Consider the following 19,115-nt stretch of genomic DNA (forward strand, 5'->3'; position numbering starts at 1 on the left):
TCAAAGACAACAGAAATGCAGCCACCACTTACAATGACTTCACTGTAAATCACCAGAGGCACCTCACTCCAGGAGTTGAGTATCTCAGATTTAGGACCTGACACAGCATATTCTACAAGTGTCAGCATTTTATCATGCCATAAAGTGTATATACCAGTTGTTCACTTCTAATAAGAACAAACTACACTGCCACAAGAACTGTATCAATTGCCTTTGCATTGTCAGTTACAGCAGGCAAAACTTCAAAGATTTGCATAAGCTAGTAAGTTTCCTGACTTCTATTCAAAATGCCTCCACTTCCACTCACTACCTTCAGAATGAAAACATGGTAAGATTTCCTTACAGAACACTTTCAATACCAAAACAGCGGGGGGGGGAAGCGCCCAAAAGAGGTTTTAGTTACTGTGTTAGGCTATTTACATACCAAAATCACTATAATACAAATTAAATTTTAATTAATTTTTAAACCTGTCAGTAAGAATCGGGTGTTTGACTTTCAAATAAATACATTCATAGTTGGGTAATTTTAAAACCTATGAAAAGTTTTTAATGAGATACTGAACTTATTTTGGTAATTCTACACTTACATCTTCCAAACATCTATAAGCAATTCCTTATGAATTTGGTTTACTTTTCAGTTATGTTCAATAGTCAAAACAAGACTAATTAAAAAGTACCTGCAGGTGGAAATTCTAGCAAACAAAGTACGTAACAGAAAAACCTTTAACATTTCAACAATAACAACCTTGTCATTTACTTGTATCACTCCTTCTCATTTCAGATTTATGCTCTGCTAAAATAAAAGAGCATCACTGTAATAAGTAAATTCAAATGTTCCAATAAGCCATAAAACATCGTATATTTTAAAAGTCTCTTTGTTGGAAAAGATTTTTTTAGGCTTCTTGATAAATTTCTCATTCAAAATTGTTTCTTTGTGTTTTTCCAACAGAAAAAAAAAAAGAGTATACAAATCTGGATAGCTTACTCCTTACTCCTTTTTTTTTTTCCTAAAGAGTTATAACTTTCAGTTTGGAAGATAATAGCTAATATTTTAGTGATTTTCATTGCTCTTTTGTATCTCAGATATCTTCAACTCTCAAAAAAACATAGGAGAGCTAGGTTAAGTGAGGAGAGCTAGGTTAAGTTTCACTAAACACTCCGAGAATATAATAGAAAACAGTCTGATGAAACTCATACAAGACCAAAGCAAGGTAATGGTTTGTAAACACTAGGGACTTCCAGGGACAGAGTCACTAACGGCTTTGTAAGTGAAGCAAATAAAAGAACAGGAGCAAAAATTAACATGTCTTCTACAACGAAGTGCAATAGCTATGTGTTGCTCTCAGTATGCGTGTCCTCCTCTGAAGACTGGTAACACCAGGTAGCAGGACCACAGCTCAGTGTTCCTGTATTAGTTTGGTAATTAACTTTAACATGAAGACTTCCAGCTAGAAAGCAAAGAAGTCGAGAACCAAGTATAACCATTGTCAGCTTGGTAGCAAGCTAAATAAATATACTCCAGGTAAAAAACCAGGCCTTACCTTTGAGGCATTAATGACGATATTTCTAGCAGACCCATGCTCATCTCCAGAGAAGGCAGGTTGATTACTGAAGCCTTGCTTTACGTTCACTGCAGTAAGTTCATCCTGCAAAGAGTGTTTTAAGGATGAAAAAATGAAATGACAATTTCAGAAGCCGCATCATTCTGAGAAGCATGTTTTTACAAAGAAGTGTTATGTGTACGCTAGTCCATCACACTTGACTAACCCTTGAAATGCTTTGTACGTGCAGGATTCCAGCGAAGGGAAATGCAGCGCCTCTCCTATTCTCCGGTCCCCATTAAGTGTTCTCCTAACTACAGACTTCAAGGCCATAACTTGATAAGGATGGCAACCGTCCTGCTGAAGGAGGGGTGCTGCCCACAGAAAGGGTAGCAGAAAACAAGGCTCATCCTCCTTGGAAGTGAATCATCTCTGGCTTATCCGGAGGCACCGTCGCGGCTGCACGCGTGGCCGGCACGAGGGCCTTGGTGCCGGGGCAGCCAGCAGCACCGGGCCGAGCACAGCACCCGCACGCATCCCGCCCCGCGGGGCCTCGCGGGAGCCCTCAGCGAGCACGGGTCAGAGCTGCACAGGCCGGAGAGCTTGCTTTGGTTCGTCCTTGGTCTATTCCCGAAGAGAAGGCAGAAAACTCCCTCGGCAAATCAGCCACCTGCCACCGAGTGTACTTTCATCAAGCCCAGCCTGCAGTCCGCGGACCACCTCTAGCAGACGAGATGTAAAAACCGTCCCCGAGATGACTATGAAACGACCCATGAAAACAAAGAGCAACTGAAAGGCAACCGAGCAAACAAACAAAATAAAAGAGGAGGAAAAAGAAGAAGAATGTAGTAACTTTATTAGAAGATTTGATTACTGGTTTTGGGCACCTTGTCCCCAAAAATAATGACCCAGAAACTTCCACTGAGTTTATTCTCTTGTGCTTTGCAATGCATTTCGCTTTTTAGTATTTTCTCAAAGTTTGTGAGTAACGCAGAAGACAGCACTGTATTTAGAAGAAATCTTAGCTCTCTAGGGTTTATGAAGTTAGCAAGCCTCATCTAAATTTTAAATGAAATCAACAAGAAGTGCTGGAGCACTCCTCCACCCACACTATCCCCAAGACAGCCTTGAAAACACAGATGAAGGCAGAGATGAAAGTGATCAAAGGGATTATAAGTAAATAAATAAAAGGTAAATGGCAAACAGATGGAGATATATGTTACTATTAGAGCCATTTCCACAGATGACCCCAGCTCTGTTATCTTTAAATTCTTCCTCTTCTGAAAAAAATCTGTCTAGATATAGCTACACTGAGAATAACTGAGAACTGTATGTGGCACTGCTGTAGCTACCGTTACTGTACGAGCAAGCTGGGGATGGACTGACAACACAAACACAGCAGTATTTTGGTTTTGTCTGGCTCAGATTTCTCCCTGCCTCCAGCCGTAGTTCAGAAATTTTAAACATGGAACACAGGACAGTTGCATAACCAAACACCAACTACAAATTAAATTAATAGACATGCCACCCATGAACACAACACGCAGAGATACAAACAAATCAACAATAAAAGTTCAGCTGAATGTTCGCAGGAGTTCTCATTACGTCTGACGCCAGCCCCACTAATGGCTCAGGGTTGTTTTCCACGAGCACAGCTGTTCTAGCAGGGGAACATTTCCTAGACGAAGCAGCAGGGACACCAGCACAGCTAAGCTGTGCAGCGCTGAACGCAGGAGGGTTAGGCATGCTTTCACTCGGCTCGATCTGCAAGCCCCTTCCTAACGACAAGCAGAGGAGCACGGCACGCTGCTGTCGCTGAGCGATCTGCGCTGGACCCGCCGCGCTCCTGCGGGGATGTCGAGCTTTCTTTCCAAACGTCAAGCAGGGCCCCAAGCGAGCCCAATCAAGACTTTAAATGGTTTTGAAGTTTAAATAGCCAAATGAACACCCAGGCCCAAATTGTATTAATTTCCTTTGGAAAGCATTTTAATTGTTTCCCGTGGAATGCTTAAAAGCTACCTATATATTTGCAGCACTTCCTTTGCTGAGCATTTATGAACCCAGCACGCACAACCCTTACAGAAACAAAGCCTAACAAGTTCAGACCAATGTTCACGGGCACGGAGCACCAGCAACTCCACAGGAAGTCAGACCCCAAACTAAATCCGCACACGTTACTTCCCCGCATCGCAGCAGCGAGCCCTGCAAAGCCTGTTCGAGGAGGCGACCCGCAGCACGCAGCAGCCCGGCGCGCTTAGGGCACTCACACCTACACCAGCGAAGCTGCCACAACGATCAAGCACCGAGGCATTATCGCTGCGTGTTCTGGACTGTGTAATTCTGATTAATCTGCTTTTAACAAATGAGCTCCGGCAACTTAAACATTTTCCTACCTCCTTATTACTTGTTTATTACTTATAACGCTTGTTTATTGAAGCCAGTAGGTGAAAAATGGAAAGCTATTTTTGAAAAACTAGGAACTGGCCAGTTTACTCTGACATCTAAACCGAGCAGACAATGTACAGAGCTACACTACCACAATTTTACAGTCAAAACGAGGAATATTTAAAATACATTCTTTTTCTCCCTAACCTCAAAACTTTCCTTCAGAAGAGAAACTTAAAAGAAGTTCATGAACTCATGAAAGGAACAAAACTGACCTTAACTTAGTCATTCCTTTCAGATCCTCTCACAAGCTCCAGCTTTTGCTTTGTGTCTCCTTATTACAAGAGGGCATCCACTTTTCAGCGGCTTGGAGCTACACCAGCGTTGGTTTGGAGGCCTAAAGCCTGTGCAGGAAGGTCCAGCCTTCTACCCTGTGCTGTAACCGCTGTGCCAAAAACCCTGCACTCAGGGTAGGCTTACACCACTGAACGGTGCGTGCCTTCTGAACGGTGAGATCAAAAAGTAGCTCCCTAAAAGAGACTGGTGTACAACAAATACTGTGCCAGTTACAGATTAGCAAGCACCCTGGGATTCGTTAGGATGAGGAAGAACATCGCCGCGCTCAGAGGAGCACTGTCCCCTCGGCACCCGCAGCTCAGGAACCACAAACAAGGACGAGCCGTACCGAGCAGCCGAGCGCACGGGCAAGTTTCTGCACTGCCTAGGAGGATGACATACTGGCCACGCTATGAACGGATAGCGAGAGCTTAAAGGAACACCCTTCTCTTATAATACTGAAGGGCCTAGAAAGACAGATACATTCCCAACCAGCGTAAGGAATACTGGAGAGGCCACTGAAATATCCAGAAATTTCAACCGTTTTACCACGGCCCAGGTGAGAAGGCGGTCCGTGATGGTAGGTGTTGGTGAGCTGAGCTGTGGGAGGCTGCAACGCTGTACACCACGCGTGGAGAAGGCCATGAAATTCCTTACCTGAAGGCTATTTCTCAACATAAAATGATGTGGTTTGTGCTTTCTCATGTTTTGAATCTAAATTAAATTGAAGTTAAAAGGATTACTCATGAGTAAAATTATCAGGATCTGGCCCTGATGATATGGTATATTCAGTATTTATATCTTTGTCTTTAAATAAACACGATTTCCATTATATTTTATCCAGTTCGGGAGTCAATAACTATTTATAGTATAGGAAGCGCTAGAAAAAAAATAAATAAATTCTAATAGTTGCCTACAAATGCTCCTGTCATGATTTCCAAACCTACTCCAAATCAAGAGCAGGCATCACTGATTATACAGAGAAATTACACGCAAAGCACTGTCCAACGTTCAATGAAAACACATTACAGAAAGAGAAGGAAAGCTAACTCCTCCTGATCTGTCTCTTTTAGAGCAGTGTCAGGTGTTAGAAGCAACCCCAGCAGGTACCCTGCATCCAAGAACAAGTGACGTGCTATGCAATTCAAAGATTTCTCTTCGGCTACCCCCTTGTTTTTGCAGAGAACATTTCAAACACGTGGCACATGCCAGTACTCAGCGGCAACGTGTTACCTCCAAGCTTTTCATGAGGGGACCTAGCAAAGGACCCAGATTTCCACCTGCAGCTCACCTGGACGGGCTCTGGAGCTGGCCTACTCTTGCAGAAGGAGCTCACCAGGTCGCTGGAGGTGCTGGCTCCTAGCAGAGCAGGGATCTGGAGAGGCACAGGGCAGCAGTCTGCCACACCAGCATCATCAGACAGCCCGTTCCTACCTCTGCTAGGACTGGCAGCTATGGGTTTGTCTCCTTTTTCAAATGATAGGCAGACTTCGCCAAAAAAAAAGCCAGAAACAACATATATTCTGTAAATGCTCGATGCAATACATACTAATTCCACACGTACATGTGAAATAAAGACTCTTTCCCAAAACCATCTTTCAATCAATTATGTTACAGGAAAAAAACAATAAGCCTGTTGCAGTTATTTTATCCTCACTGACACCCCCATGCAACCCATTTTAAATATTAACCACCTGGGCACTTGCCACTTCCATTCGTATTGTAAGTGACCATGATTATAAACGTGTCTACAAGAACCGATCTGCCACCTGACTAAAAACACGAAACAGTCCAGAGCTGAAAACCAATCTCCATGCACTGCCGTAGCTCAGTTCAGAAGCAGTTCTGCAAGCCTGGTCAAGATCAGGCATGAAAAATACACGCTACACAAGTATTTCTAAGTGCTGTAACTGTCAACTTTATTATAGTACAACAAGAACAGCGGCATAAGGGTGAAAAAGGCAGAAAGATGCTTGAGGTCAAAAAAAAAATCAGAGATGGCTCGAAAGATTAGCAATGGACTAAAAGACACACATCTCGTTGCACGTTACTCCAAGCCCCTCTCTATGGCACTGACCAAGTCGCCCTCTGATGAGCACCGGCTGGCCAACGCAAACTAGACGATAATCCTCATAAACAGCTAACAATTAGCCTCAATCGGCCTACCTTCTGGAAGTCTCAACAAGCAGACAGCCAAGCACAAAGCACACTGCACTGCGCCCTGCTGCCTTTCGCCCTGGAGCTGGAGGTGACCCCCGAGCCCGGCCTGCTGGTGCCTTCGGCGCGCACCGCACCCGGCGGGACGGAAGGCGGCCAGGACAGGCACAGCAGGAGCGCGGGCCGCCCGAAGCCCCCCGGGAGGCCGCGTGCGAGGCACGAGGCACTGCAGCCCAGGGACCCCCACGGGCTTTCTGGAGCCTTCCTCCCGGCGCCTGCGGAGCGCGGAGCGGGCGGCCTGGCTGCGGCCACCCCACGGCCTCGCCGCCGCCCCGCTCCCGGCCCTGGTCCCCGCCGGGAGCCGTGGCGGGGCGCTGCTCTCGCGCCGGGCCGTGGCTGCCCAAGCCTCGGCCCTCCGATTGCGGGGACGTTCCCGACCTCCGAAGCCCTGCGGCCCGGCCCTCCCCTCCCCTCCGCCGCAGGGAGGGCGGCTCGGCAGCCGGCGGCGCCCCCCGGGGGGGCTCTCCTCAGGGCGGCCGGACCCCTCGGCCCGGGCCGGGCGGTGCCCCCGGCGGGACGGCCCCCGGCGCGGCCCGGCCCCTCAGGACCGCCCGTGCCCGCACCGCCCGCAGCCGCTGCCCCGCACCGCCCGGCCGGCCTCAGGGGGCGAGCCGGGAGCCGGCCGGGCCGCGCCGCCGCCCCGCAGGGCGGGTGCGGGTCAGCGGGTGCGGGTCAGCGGGTGCCGCCAGCACCGCCCCGCCGCGGCCGGCCCGGCCCGGCCCGGCCCGGCCCTGCCCGTGCCCAGCCCTGCCCTGCCCGCCCGCGGGCCGCCGCCGCCGGCATCCCGGCCCCGGCCCGCCCCCGCCTCGCCGCAGAAAATGCAAGTCAGCGGGCGGCTCCGCGGCCGCCCGGCGCCGCTCAAAAGTTTCGGGGGAGGCGCCGGGCCGGGAGGCGAGGGCGGCGGCCCGCCGGGGGCTGGGGGGCCGGGCACGGCACGGCCGGGCTCACCTCCTTCTGGCGCGGGTCCTGCGGGTAGACGTCGGGCGGCCCCAGGCGCGGCCGCTTGAGCGGTCTCTGCTCATAGCTGAGGAGCCCGAAGGCGGCCATGATCGCTCATGTTCGCCGCCGCGGCGGGCGGGCGGGCGCTGGAGCGGGCTCCGAGCGCCAGGGAGCAGCACTCGGCGGCTCGCCCCCCGCCTCAGCCCCCGCCGCGCCGGGGGCGGGCTGCGCGCCGCCGCCACGGCCGGGCACGGGCACGGGCACGGGCACGGGGCGGGGGCGGCTCGGCCCGGCGCGCCTCGCCCGCTGCCTCCCGCGGCGGCCGGTAGCGGCGCAGGGCGGCGCGGTGCCGCCCCCGGCCCCCCGGCGCTGCCCGCCGCAGCGGGGTGCCAAGCGCCGGCCGCAGCCCCGCGCTCGTGCACGGAGCCGGCTTCCCCTTGGTAGCATCGTTACTTGTAGCGCACGGGTAATCGGCCAAGGACGAGAAGTCGTCGCCCAGACGAGGCAGATGTGGCCGCCTCCCGGCTCCGAGCAGGGCTCCACGCAGACGGCGGGCTCCGGCCACCCCTGCCGCCCCGGGGCAGCCCTCAAAAGCCAGGCCGGGCGCTGCGCAGCCCCTCCGCAGCATCCCTGCAGTGACTCCAAGGGGGCGAGGGGTCTCCGGCCTCTGCAGGAGGAGCTGGGGGGCCCCCGGACACCAGCTGGCGCCTGAGGAGGGTGCAGGGCCCCCAGCTGCCGCCCCCTCTCCTGCCGCTCCTGGCCCGCGCCCGACGGAGCGAGGCCCAGGGCCGCGGGCCCCGCTCCCTCCCGCTCCTCTGCCTGGTGCCTCCCGGGATCCCGGTCCCGCTCCCGGAGGTACCAGGTGGCAGCGGGGGCACCGTGCCCTCCGCCCGCAGTCACCCTGTCCACGCTCGGGCTGTAGCACGGGATGGCCCTCGGGTCATGGCTCAGCACCGCGGTCTCCTTCCAGCTGCCACCAGCAGCAGAGGCACACGGCGCTAAGTCCCGAAGGCTCCTGCCATCCTGGCAAGGAGGGTGGTCATTTCCAACACTGAAAACAGTGAGAAAACGGTAACGGAATTGGTGTCATCTCACACAAACGGGATGCAAGCCAGGCAGGACTTGAACGGGACAAGTAAGCTTAAGAAGGCAGCCCTGTTCCAGTGCAAGGGAGGGGACCATCGGGGGGGACCTGAGGCCACCGCACAGCCTGCAGAACAGTTCGTGGTGCTGCGAGATGCGTTGCCTCAGGGAGGAGCATCCAGGCAGTCAGGCCAGCTGCTAGTTATCATCCCTTGCCCCTGTGCCAACCAGCCACAGCAGCGCTTTTACAATATTCCTTGGTTACTTCTGTTTGTTTTTTAACCTTGGCCTCGAACAGTGACTCCCTTAATTCTTGTTCCAGTGTGACATTAACAGAAAGCCTGGAATCTAGTGCCTAGTGCCTCTGAGGAAAAAGCAACAAAAAACCAAATATTTTTGTTTCCCCTTTTTATCTTTCACTTGTTGCATCTTCTTTGGTTTTGTCACATATTCAATGTAGTATTCACTGTGGTGGAGCATGCAGCATTTGCAATAAAATATTTTCTGTGATCATCAGATATCTCAGCTTCACTTTTTTCAGTTAAATACCTGAGGGATAAAATAACCAATTATTTCCTTTATGTGTTCTAGAAGAGGGAAGATGTTACAAAAACCTGTCAAAACATTTATTGAAGGAGACCTTCCTTTTCTGCCAGTCTAACATGAAAGCATGTGAATTTCCTTTCCTGTATTTGTTTGATAAACAAAGCATCCCAGGTACCAGGGAATATCATTTTAGCCATGGAGAAAGCAACATTGTTTTACTGTGCAAATACGAAGAAACAGATCCTGTAAATATCTCCTTAGTGTTCAATCTGGAATTCAGCAGCTAGATGTGGAAAGTGATTTGTACTGTCTACCAAGATACGTATCAAAGGGTTTTTGAACAAGTCTGTAAGAATCCATAACTGATAATGAATATTCCTGTGACAAGTTGCTCCAAAGCAAACTCCAGGACCACTCTCAAGTTCAGTTTCCAGCTTGTCTGTGCACAAAGTTCTCTCCAGCCCACGCCCCTGCTGCCCTTACGCCACCCGCCACTGCCGAGGGCAAAGCCCTAGGAAGGGAAGAAGGTGGGAAGAAGGCTGTTGCATGTACATGCATACGTTCAAGTCTTGCTTTCACTGGTACCTTGTGGTGATGGTTATGCTGAAATGCTACACTTCTTCAGGGAATAAGTGCATTCTCTGTAGTTGTTCAAAATCATCTTTAAAAATAAGCGTATTTCCAAACCTACTGCTCAACATCATGCACTGTGCAAGCTCAGAGGGGCCAGATTCCAGTGACAGTGCCATCTTTTGGTTACACGTCATGATCATGCATGAGGCAGTTTTATTTAAGCTTTAGCTTAGAAAAAGCCACGTCTGTACCCAGCCTTGCTTCATTTTAATTCTAAGCTTGTCTAAAAACATATGTAGTTAAAGCAGACTTAGTCACCTTTAAGCTTAATTGATGTGATACTCTTCTTTAAGCTTAATTGATATGATACTCTTAAAACATCTGAAAAGTATTCCCTCCACAGACATGCATCCAGATAACAAAGTACTTAGCTGAATTGGTTTGGAAAATAGAGAAAAACCCTTGTGTTGCCTAGAAACTGCCAGCAGCCAGTAAATCGATGCTGCCGGCCACACGGCTGACCCCAGGTGATGCCCCGGTGAGGCAGCATGCGAGGGCAGCCCCAGGAGCAGCAGCAGCAGGGACCCAGCCATGGGCACCCCACCTGCGTGGCCTGGAAAACCAGGTGGAAGAGTTTGCCGAAGCATCCTGCTGCATGCAGCAGCCAGGGCGGGAGCAGATCCAGCAGACAGCACCGTGCCAGGGCAGAGCAAACACCCAGAAACAGGCGGGTGTCGCAGGGGGGGCTGCCCGGCCCAGCCCAGGCACCACACACTGCCTCCCCGCTGCGTTAGGAGCGCCCATAATGGGAGAGAGGGCCGCTCAACACTGCTGGCTCTAGAAGAATTCCTGGAAAAATAAAGCCCTCTAAAAACTTTACTTTTGGATGGGGGATAACCAGACAAGCAGCCAAGCCCGGTCCTGAAATCCTCGGGTCAGCCAGGCAGACAAGGGAGGAACAGAGCACTCCTCGAATTACAGAGGTTCCTTCTGTCATCTTAAACCATTATCAAGTGACACAGGATGCACTGAAACACTCTGCAAACTGCTTTTTTCCAGGCTGGAGCGTGCAAACTGGAGTTATCCAGTAGACAGAAGGGGAGAAGGAAAACACAGACGTCCCCAGCACCTGGCAGGGCAGCGCACCCTGCGGTGCCTCACTGCCGAAGCCCCTGAGGAGGGGGCTCTGAGGAGGGGGCTGCCGGCAGGAGCGTGGCTGGGCTGGGCACCCAGCGCCTGCCCGCCAGGGCGATGGAGAGCTCCTCGCTGCCTGGCTGAGGCTGCATCGCCCCAAGGACTTCGCGTGCCACCATGCCAGCCCAGCAGAAGAGAATCATCTTTTGCCTAGCTGGGGTGTTCAGCTTCGCCTGTGCCCTGGGGACTGCAGCAGCCATCGGCACTCAGCTGTGGATTAGAGGAACGATCCTCTGCCAGACCGGAGCCCTGCTCGTCAACGCCACCGGGCAGGAGCTGGAGAAGTTTATCGGGGAAATCCAGTACGGGCTTTTCTATGGCGAGCGAGTGAGACAGTGCGGGCTCGGGGGGAGACCTTTTCAGTTTTCATGTGAGTAAGAAAGGCGCTTGAATTATTTAGCACTGTGCTGCTCACTGCTAAGGGAACCAGGAGATAACTGCCCTGGTACCCCCTTGTTTGTACGCAGACCTTAACAGGCATGAAATTTTCTAAAGCCTAATGCTACCCTTACAGCATTTCAATCTTCGGGTTTAAATTACTCTTTTCTGATACTAGCAAAGCCAGACTAATGTTTTCAGCAGTTTGTGTTTTAATTACACAGATATCTACATTTCAAAAGATATATTTTTAAAAGTAATTGCATATATTGTTTGTCAATTAATCTCTATCATCTTCCTGCACGTGTCAACATTACATCCTCTACTCTGTCATGAAAGAAAAATAAACTAGCAGGAATCTCATGAAAGAAATAGGGGTATGGAAGCATTTTGCTGCTGCTGAGAAACAAAGCAGACAGAAATTAGTAATTTGCTGTATTAATTGGAAAAATATCTGGTTGATACTAGCTGACATTCAGACAATTGATCTGTAAATTTAACTTAGTAACCAACATTCAAAATCTTATGGAAGACTGTTAGCAGTGGTTTTGCTTTACATGTAATATTCATAACCTGTTCATCTTCAAGGATAAGAAGATCAATGAAGTGATCAAGCAAAGACATTTTGCATGTAGCAACACTAAACAGATGATAAACAGTCATTTCTTATACATACTGTATGCCACCTGAAATTATTACAAAACAAAATTTGGAAGCAATCTGCTAAAGCAGCACTGGCAAATTGCTTACATGAGTCATCTAAGGCAAAGTAAGGTTACCAGATTAGGCATCATAAATGGTCTACTACATAATATTTTTTTCAAAGCAGTAGACTAGACTCGTTTAATACAATATGAAGACTTACCTTCTCTAATTAAATTCCATTACTAATCTATTTAGCTAGCTGGAAGCTCTCGGTACCGCTGCATGCTGTGGCTGTGAAGAAAGCTGCGCTGCCCTGCAGGTATAGGCTGCAGAAAGTTTTCAGAGCAGTCCACGGAGCCCCAAGGAACTCGTTTCCTACCGTGGGTCGAGCTGTCCCTTCCCATGAGCAGTTGCCAGCCCTGTGGCCGAGACCTGCTGGGGCCCCTGGCCAGCACTGACAGGACCATGGGGCTCTCGCCTGCCTCAGACAGGGGCCCTGCCCTGGTGCTGCTGAGTGGCCACCCGGGCATCCCATCCTGCGGGGAAAGCCACCCCGAGCCAGGGGCAGGCAGCTGGCTTCTGCTCCTTATCAGCTGCTGAGACTCCCGGACCTTGAAAACATTTCCTTGCCTTGCTCAAGCTCCTGTCCGTACACTTCTGCTTTCTTAAGTTCATCGCGTTATGGCTAAAACATGTTAATGTACTGCTAGGGTGATTCTACCAATAGTTTCTCTGAAAACAGACAGGCATTCAAAGCTTTCAGGAATTCCATAAAGAAAAAAATGGAAGAGTAATTCACTCAACATCAGTAAATGTCTTTTTTTTTTTTTTACATGGAGAAATGAGGTTTGAAGCAGGTGCTTTAATGCCTGTTCTCAGAATCTGAACCTAATGCTGGATTTAATCTCATGCCTGAGACCCCCCAGGCCAGAAGAGAAGCTGTGGTACACCTGTGGTAGGGCAGCATCCCCCCCTAGAGAGAGCAGGCTGCCTTCCAGGTGCCCAGTGGCCCAGCCCACCACCGACAGCAGATCATCACCCAGGGCAGCAGCGAGAGCAGGTCTGAGCGGAGCCTAAGAGCCTCGGCAGACCCAAAGCAGCCTGCCCAGCCTGCGCAAGGGCACTCTTTTACCTTTTAATTTCCTTTCATGCAAGTCAAGCATTAGTAGTGAAATACTTCAGTAAGCCCCGCTCAATGTTACGAGCACATTGCAGGTGGTTTATCTGCCCTGGAATCCTTTATGTAGCACATGCTGAAGAGGTAATGCTGCAAGGCCATCTCCGGCAGCGCGTGCACCCGAACCGTTGCCCAGTCACAGCCTGAACAGCTCCGTCCGCGAGCCCAGCAGCAGGTCCCGGCTTCACCTCCCTGCTTTCACCGACAACTGACAGCAAGCATTGATGTCCTCTTCACAAATTGTTCTCAGATCTTTCAGATTAAAAAGCAAATGCAACAGTTATTTTAATAGAATTAATATTTAGAAAACAATGGTTGGGTGACTTAGCGAAGTATGCGTCTACCAAAAGCATTCACCTTAGAGACCAGACACAGAGAGGCCGGTTCACACTCCCTGAGGCTATAGGAAACCCATTCAGCCTGAGCCAGAACTCCCTGGGAGCGTCCCAGAAAGCAGAACCACCATGTACAATATACACGTCTGTCGTTTAATGCACTGAAGTGCACTTCAGCATGTCTAAGAAGAAAAGACATGGAAAATAGGCTAAATGATTTAGTTCTATGTTTGTTCCCATTAAACGCTCCCCTCTGACCACTGTATCTCTTAATTGTAAAATGAATTCGCTCTGCCAGCAAGCCCTGTTAGGCTGGGGAAAGCCTTCTGCCTCATTTACTCTTGCTGACTCTCATCTGTTTCTAGGTCAGCAGTTCATTTTCTAAAGGTCACTGGCATGCATACTAAAACACTATTTCATTCATTACAGTGAAGGAATGTTTTTCTTTCAAGACAACATTGTTACTGGAATTAATTTTTCCCAATATGTCGCTTATAAAATTTTAATGACAAAAACTATAAATGCAGGTGCCAAGGGAAAGATTCAGCACAATGCAGTAGCATACTTGCTTAAAATAAACAAAAATCTGTACTATTATATAAGTTCTTCATGTTCTCCCAAAGGATTAGGTAGTGTTGCATGAAATAATGCTATCCCTTGCTATTCCTTGCACAAATTCTGCACAAGCAAGGACTCCTCAGCCTTTTGCTGGCTATTTTGAATAGTACAAGAGTAAAATTGTACTTTATAGCATACTAGCAGTATAGCTGTTCCTTACACTTGTAAATACATAGCATTTGTAACTTTTTGGAGTATTTTGCAGTCCAGCAGACACAAGGTCTAGTTTCCAAAACCTGCTTTGTTTTACTAGGATGATATAAGCAATTTAGCCATCAGCAACAACTGGACAATACATGGCCGTCAGCAGCAGCTGCCTTCCACACATGGAGATTCTCCCTGCACACCAGGCAAACCTGCCCAGTCGGTAACGGGGCAGCCGAGGGCGAGCACCGCACTGCAGCGTGCCCACAGGGCTGTGCATGCACCGCAGGCCCCGCAGTGCCCCTCTCTGCTCTCAGCAGATATTAGCAGCACAAAGTGGCAGTCGACACAGCTTCGGGAGCAATGCACAAACATTTGTGCCATTAATTTCCCTTTTGTTCAGTCAGGCAATAAATTGGCTTGACACCACATTACCTGCTTCTCTGTATTTACTGCATTGCAGGCTACAAAATGTTTGCTGGTAAACATTTTGCAAGGTAGGTTAATTTACATGAGGCTTATTCCTCCCAGCACATTGCAGCTGCAGTGAGGCAGCTCCAAGGTGTTATTACCCTGCTTTAATCATGCCCCTGTGGATCAGCAGCAGCTAAGTGTGTTTGATGATTACTTCTGAAATATCCATTGTCGCTAAACAAACATGAGTGATTACAGATTACCCTTATACCAAGGCTGATCAACTGTCCCATGCCCCAGCCAAGCAGGATCACGCTCTGAAATAATAGCTAAAAAACTGCATGAAAAAAATATTTTAAATGATTCCTAACATTTGGCCTATGATGGTCACACAGGCCGTTACACAGCTGAACCTCAGCACAGCCTCTGGTAGATCAGGCAGCAGTAATTAACTGTAAATGCCAAATCACACACAGCATGGCTGCCATTTCCCCCTGTGAGGGTCTCCTTGTGCTGCATGGGCTCCCGAGGGTGGGCTGCTGGGGCAAGCGACATAGCAGCAAATGCAACCAGTGCTAACACAGGCTTTGGAAACAATTATATAGCACAGAGCAAGCACATTGCAGGGACTGCCTAACAGGCACTGCTCACACATAACCAACAATGTTTTTCCTCTTGACCCTGCAGAGCAAAGCTCTGATGCAAAAGCAGCAGCATCTTGCCAGCCAGCAGGAGAACCAGCACAGACCTGAGCAACACTGGGTTTCATAGCCACACACTTCAATATTTGACACCTTGTTTTATCTTGGTATCCTACTGTCTTATTGTAGGACTTCTCCACTTCTCATTAATTCATCTTCTTTTTGGCCATATGCTTCCAGAAAAAAACATCCCTCAAATCTTTCACCTGTGGAAATACACGGGAAAAAACTTTGATCACACAAAACACTGCATCTTTCAAAGTTTCATTCGGAGTTTGTGGCACGTACTCCTATGACATAACCTTTATGAACGACTTCTATTTTAAAACAGTGAAATAAGATACTACTTTAAGAGATTAAGGTAAGTACAGGAATATACCCTTTAATAAAAAAATAAAAACAGAAAAACATCAGGTGATAGGAAACCTATCCTTTTAGGTGTTTTCAAATCAAATCTTTGGCATTGTTAATGGATTTTCACAGGGAGTTTCCATTATTTCAGTACTGTAAACATCCACACACATTACCTTCCCCCAAATATCATTCATTCTTGCAGCTTTTAATGTCACCCAGAAACAGATCACACTGCAGTCCACCTGTATGTCAGTACCACAGGTTTACTAATGTTTTCTTTTTCATTGTTAAATGTGGACCTTTAAATTAACATATTTATAGCTTAAGATTTTCAGTTAAAAAAAGCATTTAGCCAAAATTCTTCGTGTATAAGCTTAACAAAACAGCAGTGATATTTGTGCAAGTCAAAGAGGTGGAATCACTGCTTTCAGATGTAATAGAAACCAACATTACGACTGGGAGCAGTTCTTTGCTTTCCTAGCAGACAAAGCAGCCAAAGCCTCACATTTCTACGCTTCAGACAGACGGATAGCACGTGGCATTCCAGACCCAGTGAATACCCAAGGCACAGCAGAACCTGCCACACACCCGCCCAACAATCACCTCGCATGCCTGCAGGGTTAGGACCACGGCATTCCTTGGGGCTTTGTCACTCCCACGCCCCACACCAGGCTTGCACCAGCAGGACACCAGCAGGACACCAGCAGGACACCAGCAGGACACCAGCAGGACACCAGCAGAGCCTGGCCTCGCCCTGGCCCCCCTGCAGGACGGGGCCCACTGGTGCTCCGGGCACAGCTCAGAGCGCACCTGTGAGAGTGACAGCGCTCAGCAAGGTGCTTCTTGTCCTGCGCCCCAGTAAGCAATGTCATCTCATTCTGTCTGCGTGTGTGTTCTGGAAAACAAACTGCACTGGCCAGAACAATCCAGTCCGAGAGACATGTTTTGTATGAATTGCTGATCACTCCAGACAAGATCAGACACACAAGTGACACTCGCATCAATCGTAACTAAGTTTGGATGCTAATAAGGGTCTGGGCAAAGCAATAAATACAAATGACATTCCAGTCAGTGAATGAGCTAAGGAAATATAATTTACCCCTCAGTAAGACTGCATGAGCATAAATGCAGGGAGTTTACTTCTGGATTTGCTGTCCACCTCCCTGAAAGACAAATCTTTGGCCAAGCCTCTGAGAGACTTGAGACTAGATCTGCTGCATTTGGAAAAGCACAGTTTAAATAATTTGCACAAATTAGCAGCAAATTGTTTATATTTTTATTATGTATTTATTATTGCTTATAATTTTTAGTTTTTCCAGATCTGCTCAAAATTATCCCTGCAAGTATCCATGTGAGTGTCATTCTCTTCTGCACGGTGCTGATTGTCTTTGCTCTGCTGGGAACAGGCTTCTTCATGTACAATGCTTTTGGCAGCCCCTATGAAACCCTGCATGGCCCTGTAGGGTTGTACCTCTGGACCTTCATTGCATGTAAGTACCATTCCACATTACCTGAATTTGGGATTATTTTTTTTGGCTGATTTATCAGCACTGGAGACTAGTAAGGACTACGGCTGCATTGACTCCAAAGTGACAAACTAAATCTAGGAGAGAGGTGGATAATTTTGCTGTATTAACACCTGGCTTTCCTCCAAATTGGAGTCAGGAGACAAATGCTGAAGTTCCCCACAGCAGTGGGTGGTGGGACAGGCCAGCAGGTAGCAGAGAGACGGGGCAGGCTGCCCTGTCCCCTGTCAGGAACATGGGGACCCCAGCACAGCCGGTGGGCAGTGAGCCCCCGGCACAGGGAGACAGGTGGGGAGGTCTGCTTGTGACACACAGCCTGGGGTTGGGGTCTAGAAATAAGCTCCCAGTAAAAATTAAGTCATGATGGCCATAATAACACCATCAATACTGCATTTCGTTGTGATGGATGTAATATAGCCTTGCTGCCAGGGTTTCTGATGTGGCGAGCATCTCTCATGCTCTTTCAGGTTCCTGCGGTTGTCTCATCCTGATTCTCTTCTCCTCAGAGGTGAAGATCCACCACCTTTCAGAAAAAATTGCTAATTTTAAAGAGGGAAGTTTTACATTTAAGACTCACAGTGAACAGTTTGCAGATTCCTTCTGGATCATCCTAGGCTGCTCCTTGGTGCACTTCATGAACGCCCTCTTGATCCGCTTTGCTGGATTTGAATTTCCTTTTTCAAAATCGAAGGATTCAGCGACAACCACTGGAGCAGTTGACTTGATGTATTAGATTTACATAATTTATTAACATTTAAAGCAAAGAGGTTTATCACTGCTATCTTCAACAACCACCAAGCGTACTAACTTTTAAATGATTAGCTCTAAAGAAATTAAAAACAAGAGAAGGTTTTAGATAAATGTCAATGTGACATATACAGTAAACAAAAGATAACATGCTATTTGGCGGTATCTAAATCAAAATGCTTTTTCTTTCTTGGAGTAAAGCCTTATCAAGATATCTACTTTTCCTTCCTCCAGGAACTTATTTTAGAATTAGGTGGTATGAACAAAATTAATCAGTAGCATTGAACTGAATCTAGATAGTAAAATAAGTAGTCAACCATGTAAGAGGTTGCTATCACCAGCAGCACGGTTTTCACCTCTACCTGTTGTAAGAGCCGCGATGCAACCGTCACAACATCAGGGCAGCAGACCACAAGGGGAAAGAGCAGCAGGGCCAAGAGGAGAAAGCCCTCGGGCTTTGTGCCTCAGGCAGCAGGCACTGCCCCAGAAACCCCGCTAGAGGGGAAGACATGGCTATGGCAAGGGCTCACAGACAAAACCCAAGCACCTGAACCCGCCACTAGCACTTTAAGCTTGTGTCGCTTGTGGCAATGCCATTATTTCTGTCCATAGACCTCTCTTGAGTTTTTAATTTTAAAAGCCCAAACTACAAAAGCCCAAACTATAATTCATTGATCCTGAATTCCCCAGTGCAATCACTGCAGCTGCAGGTATGACATGCCTTTGGTTAATTGGTTAAAGGCCTACACAAGCAAACTGTTGTTTTTTAACCCAGCCGGCAGCTCAGCACCACACAGACATTTGCTCACCGCCCCTCCCTCCCCTCAGGATTGTGGAGAGAATCAGAAAAAAAGTAAAAAGTTTATGGGTTGAGATAAAGACAGATTATTAGGACAGAAAATTAATAATAACACGCACAAAGCAAGTGATGGACAATGCAGTTGCTCACCACCCACTGACCAATGCCCATCCCATCCCTGGGCAGCACCCCAGCCAGCCCCTCCGTATTAATTGCTCAGCATGACGTCTGATGGTATGGAATACCCCTTTGGCCACTTTGGGTCAGCTGTCCTGGGCCTGTCCCCCCAGCTCCTGCAACACCCCCAGCCTGCCCACTGGCAGGACAGAGCGAGAAGCTGAGAAGTCCTTGGCTTCGTGTAAGCACTGCTCTGCAGCAATTAAAACATCAGTGTGACATCAACATTATTCTCATCCTAAATCCCAAACACAGCACCCTACCAGCTACTAGGAGGAAAATTGAC

The 19,115-nt window shown here is 48.5% G+C and overlaps 2 protein-coding genes across 6 annotated transcripts in view; one reads left to right on the forward strand and one right to left on the reverse strand.

Moving 5' to 3' along the window:
• Nucleotides 1-7,692, reverse strand: part of MED12L (mediator complex subunit 12L) — a 140,284-nt gene extending 132,592 nt beyond the window's left edge. For 2 of the 5 annotated variants that reach the window (XM_083848917.1, XM_083848915.1), the window contains exons 1-2: nt 7,428-7,691; nt 1,542-1,646 (exon numbers count right to left, since the gene is read on the reverse strand). In XM_083848917.1, coding sequence (XP_083705043.1) covers nt 1,542-1,646; nt 7,428-7,526 — 204 coding nt within the window. In that variant the 5' untranslated portion in view covers nt 7,527-7,691. Of the gene's footprint in view, nt 1-1,541; nt 1,647-7,427 lie in introns of all 5 variants that reach the window. The other 3 variants (XM_083848914.1, XM_083848916.1, XM_083848918.1) reach the window with 3 other exon arrangements.
• A 1,971-nt stretch (nt 7,693-9,663) lies between these two features.
• Nucleotides 9,664-17,925, forward strand: CLRN1 (clarin 1). The gene is made up of 3 exons (XM_083848933.1): nt 9,664-11,184; nt 16,891-17,070; nt 17,574-17,925. Exons 1-3 carry the CDS (start codon nt 10,932-10,934, stop codon nt 17,837-17,839), a joined length of 699 nt encoding a protein of 232 aa, XP_083705059.1. The 5' UTR covers nt 9,664-10,931; the 3' UTR covers nt 17,840-17,925.
• Nucleotides 17,926-19,115: the final 1,190 nt, after the last annotated feature.

Source organism: Anser anser, assembly GCF_964211835.1.
Source record: "Anser anser genome assembly, chromosome: 9".
NCBI lineage: Eukaryota > Metazoa > Chordata > Aves > Anseriformes > Anatidae > Anser > Anser anser.

Excerpts from the sequence above, each read along its gene's own strand:
- CLRN1 (XM_083848933.1), top strand. The coding sequence starts at position 10,932 with ATGCCAGCCCAGCAGAAGAGAATCATCTTTTGCCTAGCTGGGGTGTTC. Across the intron at positions 11,185-16,890 it reads GAGACCTTTTCAGTTTTCAT|TTTTTCCAGATCTGCTCAAA; the intron begins GTGAGTAAGAAA and ends TATAATTTTTAG. Across the intron at positions 17,071-17,573 it reads CCTCTGGACCTTCATTGCAT|GTTCCTGCGGTTGTCTCATC; the intron begins GTAAGTACCATT and ends ATGCTCTTTCAG.